Source organism: Lepidochelys olivacea (genome assembly GCF_965140295.1).
Source record: "Lepidochelys olivacea isolate rLepOli2 genome assembly, chromosome: 1".
NCBI classification, from domain to species: domain Eukaryota; kingdom Metazoa; phylum Chordata; order Testudines; family Cheloniidae; genus Lepidochelys; species Lepidochelys olivacea.
Genome location: NC_140411.1, coordinates 236,258,781 through 236,265,070, shown reverse-complemented (window position 1 = coordinate 236,265,070; position 6,290 = coordinate 236,258,781). Strand labels below are relative to the sequence as shown.

At 40.9% G+C, this 6,290-nt stretch overlaps 1 protein-coding gene across 1 annotated transcript in view; it reads right to left on the bottom strand.

Annotated features, from left to right (window-relative positions):
- Positions 1-1,883: 1,883 nt before the first annotated feature.
- The window catches only part of LOC311521727 (uncharacterized protein), a 105,837-nt gene continuing 101,430 nt past the window's right edge, over positions 1,884-6,290 (bottom strand). Inside the window, exon 32 of the mRNA XM_084630253.1 lies at positions 1,884-4,099. Within this exon, the coding sequence (XP_084486379.1) occupies positions 3,877-4,099 (223 nt within the window). The 3' untranslated portion in view covers positions 1,884-3,876. The remainder of the gene's footprint in view (positions 4,100-6,290) is intronic.

Below are 6,290 nucleotides of genomic sequence, written 5' to 3'. Positions count from 1 at the left end.
GGAGGAGCTACAAATATCTATGTTACCTAAAAGAACAATGACTGTTTTGCAGATTCCTCTGATGAGGAGAAAGAAACCTATCTTTAGAAAACAAGCATAAGTCCACTGTTATAAATATAAAGGGAAGGGTAAACACCTTAAAATCCCTCCTGGCCAGAGGAAAAACTCTTTCACCTGTAAAGCGTTAAGAAGCTAGGATAACCCCGCTGGCACCTGACCAAAATGACCAATGAGGAGACAAGATACTTTCAAAAGCTGGGAGGAGGGAGAAAAACAAAGGGTCTATGTCTGTCTGTGTGATGCTTTTGCCGGGGACAGAACAGGAATGGAGTCTTAGAACTTAGTAAGTAATCTAGCGTTAGATATGCGTTAGATTATGATTTCTTTAAATGGCTGAGAAAATAAGCTGTGCTGAATAGAATGAATATTCCTGACTGTGTGTCTTTTTTGTAACTTAAGGTTTTGCCTAGGGGATTCTCTATGTTTTGAATCTAATTACCCTGTAAGGTATTTACCATCCTGATTTTACAGAGGTGATTCTTTTTACTGTTTCTTCTATTAAAATGTTTCTTTTCAAGAACTGAATGTTTTTTTCATTGTTCTCAGATCCAAGGGTTTGGGTCTGTGGTCACCTATGCAAATTGGTGAGGATTTTTACCAAACCTTCCCTAGGAAGTGGGGTGCAAGTGTTGGGAGGATTTTGGGGGAAAAGACGTGTCCAAACTATGTTTCCCAGTAAACCCAGTTAGAGTTTGGTGGTGGCAGTGGTTATTCCAAGGATAAAGGATAAAATTAATTTGTACCTTGGGGAAGCTTTAACCTAAGCTGGTAAAAGTAAGCTTAGGAGGTTTTCATGCAGGTCCCCACATCTGTACCCTAGAGTTCAGAGTGGGGAAGGAACCTAGACATCCACCTTGTACTAATCAAGGTGTGATCATGTGCGGTGTTGAGCACTCTGGCCACCATCCATCAAAGCACTTAGGTGTGTGCTTCACTGTCAGGGCATGAGTCATCCCACTGTACTCGACGGGACTGTTTATGCGATGGTGGAATGGTGTTTAAAAAACCAAAAGTGAGTAAACGTTTCAACTAAACCCCATATTCTCCAAAGGAGTAATGGGTAAACTCTGTCTACCTGTGACTGCACTACTATATGCATGTGCTTTAAAGTGGTGAACATGCTTAAGTGCTTTTGCTGGATCAGGGCCAGACCTGCCACCACTTTGGAAGATCAAGTTTCGAGAGAGTTGGTCTGAGTCTAATCTAATTTACACTGAGGTAACTTCAGTGGAATTACACTTGATTTAAATCAGTGTAGGAAAGAACATCAGAATGTTGCGCAATCCACATCCTCCTGTACAGTCAGGACATGAAAGGGGTAATAAAAGCAGACAGAAAATGGAAGAGAGCAACAAGAGTGGCTTAGGATTACACTATCCAGGTGAACTTTGTGACACCTGAAAACAAGCAGAATATGTGTAATGTGAACAGATTCATGCTATTAAGAATTAGAGAAGGAAACCATGTTCTACATTATGAAGTGTAACTGTTAACGATTTTTATTTGGCTTTGTAGGGGGAGTTCTACCAAAGTGGGTCAAACATCCATTATTGTGGGAACTATTTTTGGATCATTGTCTTAGGAGCTGCATTTGTTTTTAAAACTTCCTGGCAGACATAGCACAAGGCAATCAGAACATGTAAATATCGAAATGTTCAGATTTGGTCTTGGAGCTCCACGTCTGACCCAAACCCCACTCCTCTCCTGACATAGTGCTTTATCTTCAGCAAAACAGAACCTACTGTGAAAGGTAAAATAAGAGTGTGCAAACAGTGCTCTTGTTTTGTTAAAAATACTTTATTAATATATAAACAAAACATCGTGCCGCATACATTCATTGATCAGCAGGAATCAACATATTTTAATTTATCATCCCAAAAAGTAAAATGAATTGCATGTAAACCAAACTCAGTTCAAGCCACTATGTTCAGATTCATGTAACAGGGCCTGAGATGCCTCTCATTTGCAGGGTGTAAATCAGGGGTAACTCGAGAGAAGTCAATGCAATAGCACCAATGTGAGCCTGAGAAGAATGATTTTGAATCCCTGAAAGTTCAAGGATGTTTGAATCTGGGATTTTGATTCAGGCCCATCTCTAATGCTGACATACTTAGTGCTGATGTAGTTTATATTCCAACACACAAAACAGCCTGTTTTCTTCTATCTGATTGTAGCCTGAAGTCAAACAACCCTTTATAAAAGTACCCCAAAGTATGAACACGTTGGTTTAATTCTGTGAGCAGCAAAACTGGGGCAATTCTTCTGTCCAGGACCAGCATTTGAGGAGCTCTCACACCAGTGACCTGCACATGTGCCATGTCATGGGTGCTTCCTGTGCTTTTGTTTACAGCCAGACTGGTGGGGGTGTTGGTGGAAGCACAGGACCAAAGGCTCTTTGAGTATGGGGAGCCACCTGTTATTTCTCCCATGTCGGGGAAACAGAGAGAGTTCATTTTTAGACGTGTTGAGCTTCCTTCCATTTTCTATAAACTATAGCCCAAGGTATGGAAGAGATTATTCCAATCCAGTCATGCATGGTTCTCACGGCTCCTCAGGCTCGACATAGAGCCTGGAGAGCGTAGGATTTAACCCTAGAATAGAGCGAGACTTAGTCTACAGTACAAAGTTTTGCCAGCATAGCTATGGTGGCTAAGAAGACACCTGATGTAGACGTGAGTACTCAAACAGAAGAATGCTTCCTCTGGCTTAGCTAATGTTGTTCAGGGAGGTGGTATAGCTATGCCAGTAGAAGAACTCCTGTCAGCCTACACTGCATCTCCGTTAGGGGGCTCTATCAGCAAAGGCTCTGAAGTGTAGACAATCCCTAAGCCTATGACACAACATGCTGCAACAGCGGTGACAAATTACCCCAATTGTTCTTATTAGTAATATTCATTCTCTTTGAAAAGTCACAGAGCAGTCTTTGTCAGGGGGACATCACACTTCACGTAGTGAGGCTTTATTTAAAGAGATATTTTAGTAATAAATGATAGGTGCATTTGTTATTAAGGCTCTCTCTTCTCTGGCATGTCATCGAAGCTCTATTTGAGGGCTTTTAGCACTTTATTTAATGGCCCTTTTTGGCACTTTATTGGGGGATGACGAATATATATACTGCAGTCTTTCAATTATTACAAACTTACATTGATAAAGTTCTAAAAAAAAATTTAAAAAAATCAAAGAAATGTAGCTCCAGTGTCTGCCACCTCATTGCACAGGATCAGCATAATTACACTAATGACGAGAAAAGGTTTGATTCAATACTGAAAGGTACTTTAAAACTAATACAGTATAGTCTCTCTTCTGCAGTCTATTTTGACTGGTTAGTGTTTGAGCCAAATCCTGAAGTTGTCCTGTTGTGTTTGAGGTCCAGGTGGTTTTTGCCTGAATGACTGAGGGACCAACCCTACAATCTTTATTCATGTTAGTAATCCTCATTCGTATGAATATGCCCATTGAACTCAGGAAGAACAATTGACTATATAAGGATTATTTGATTTAATAAGGATTGCAAGACTAGAATTTATATAGATCAGGTTCAAAAACAGGCAAGAGTTGTTGTGAATTTTTTTATTGTAAATTTCCCATCTGTTTTTTAATTAAAATTTTGAAATTGGAAACATTTCAACCAGCCTTACAATTGTTTAAAAAACAAAATTATCATTTTTCCTGCTTTTTTGGGGGGAGGTGAGGGGTTAAAACTTGAAAAATTTCCATCGCAATTCCAAAAAGCTGTAGACTTCAGTATTTGTACCTATGCTCTACTTGTAAAACCTCCACTTGAGCATTCAGAGTTAGAAAATGCCTGTGTCCTTTTCACATGCATGTTTCTTCATTTGCCTCCAAAGCTTTGGCACAAGGAAAATTTTCATTTTTACTGACAGTAGTTGATCCCTTCCTGGATGGTACTTCTGTACTATTCAAATCTATCAGCTCATTGCTCTCTGGTCTGAATCGTTTTATTATTAAAATGAAGAGAATTATATATAAGAAACAACATCCTGCCCTCAGTCCTGCAATGAGTCCAAGATAGACATTTCTAGAAGAAAAATGAAAACATGAATGTTTGTATCATTGATACTTGAGATACAGTCAGGGTCCAAAAAGAAAAGGAGTACTTGTGGCACCTTGGAGACTAACCAATTTATTTGAGCATGAGCTTTCGTGAGCGATGAAGTGAGCTGTAGCTCACGAAAGCTCATGCTCAAATAAATTGGTTAGTCTCTAAGGTGCCACAAGTACTCCTTTTCTTTTTGCGAATACAGACTAACACGGCTGTTACTCTGAAACCTGTCAGGGTCCAAACACCCCCCTAAATAGAGAACGGGGGGTTTAAAGCCCAAAGAATAAGCAATTGAAGCTACTGATTGTATACCATGTTATTGTGCATAAAAATATGTCAAGGAAGGATTTTTATAAAAGCTTGTAATGTTCTAATCATTCTGACATATGTATGCAGACTATGGTTATGAATTTATGTAATCTGTGTATTTAGAGAACTGGGCCCACAAACTTTGGCTCCACCTCACAGCAGGACAGGTCTACACTGAAAATGCTGCATTGGTGTAGCTGCACCTGCTCCGCTCTAGCGCTTAAGTGTGGACTCTTCTCCTGTCGGGGTAGTTAATCCACCTCCCTGAAAGGCAGCAGCTATGTTGACAGAAGCTCTCCTGACGACATAGTGCTATCTACACAGGGGGTTAGGTCTGTATAACTAGGTCGCTGAGTGATATAGTTCTACTGATATAGGTTGGTAGTGTAGATACCTCCCATTCCCAAACCACTTGTTTACACCAAATCAGAGTCAAATAACACTCTATTGTACGACTCAGGAAAAGACAATGACGGACCATTAAACTTAATGAAAAGATATTGAGACAACTGGTGATTTTCCCACTTTGAATATCTATAGTGACTGAAGAAAAAGAAAATGCAGACCTTTTAAAATGAAAGGGATTTGAAGTGAAAAGCATCCAGAAATTGACCGACAGCCAGTGGGAGAGAAGCTATCCATGAAAAGCTAGATCCCCTCTATTGTTGGGGGGGGGGGTATGCTGGGAAATTGTTCAAAGACAATAGGTATCTTGTATTGGAAAAGGGAATTTATCTAATATGTAAGTGTAAAGCCTGAGGTTGCACCATTATGTTTATTTTCTGTGTAACTTGTATGGGATTGCTTTCCCTTACTATTTCATCTTTGAATCTGTGATTTTTCTATTAAAGAAATCTTTTGTTTATTTTTACCTGAACTATGTCTCTGTTGAGCAAACTGTGTGGAGGCTAAAGAAAGCTGGTATCTGGGGGAGGGGGTGGTGGTCTGGTTTCACATATTTGGGGGTGATGACCAGAGGGGAAAAATCCAAGTGTTTGGTAGTTAAGAACTTGGGGAGACAGATTTGGGAAGACTTGGGACCAGAAGGGCTGTTGGGGTCACCCTGCAAGGAATAACTAGGCAGGTGGAAGCCAGGGTGAGACCTTATTCTTGTGGTCTGGTTACTACCCTGGTGTCAGGGCTCTGAGCTATAGCAGCAGAGCATTAAGACACCCGAGGTTACAGGGCAGGTGGTGACAGAACTCCTTACCGGTCTCGGTGATCCCTAAAATGTCAATACTTACCAGGCCTGAATGGAATTTGAGTGTAAGATGTAAAATATGCATTTATGAAAAGCTGCTTAGACTCTCTGAATCCTGCTAAATCACAAACACAACACTAAGAGCGAGGGTCTGGGATATATTAGGACTCCTCCTCTGCACAGTTCCGGTTGTGCAAAGAGGCCATAAACTGTTTGATAATTTCCGTCAGAGAAAGAGCTCCATGCTGGGGGTGAAGGTGCTGCATTTGGCACCCTCCAACCAGCTTGGGGAGAATGTCAGGGTCGGGAGAGGGTGTAACAGAGCAGAGCTCTATCTGCAATGCCAATCTTCTACTGATGCGGGGTGGTTAATGGATCATACATTAATCACACATCTTAGTTCTGCTAGGCCTATCCTCTATTGACATAGGGTCAATCAGTGGCACAACTTAGAGCTGTCTGGCATGGGGACTTGAGGCAGCAAAACTGTCCTGCCCCCCTTTCTCCTGGACTGAGTGGATTTTTGGCACAGGAGAGAATCAACTTGAAAACACCCGCTTTGTTCTTCAGTCCTGTTTTCTATATCTGAGCCAAAGCACGTCACAGCCACACTAAAGAGCCAAGTTAGAAAAGAGCAGTTTATCCAGGGAGCATTTA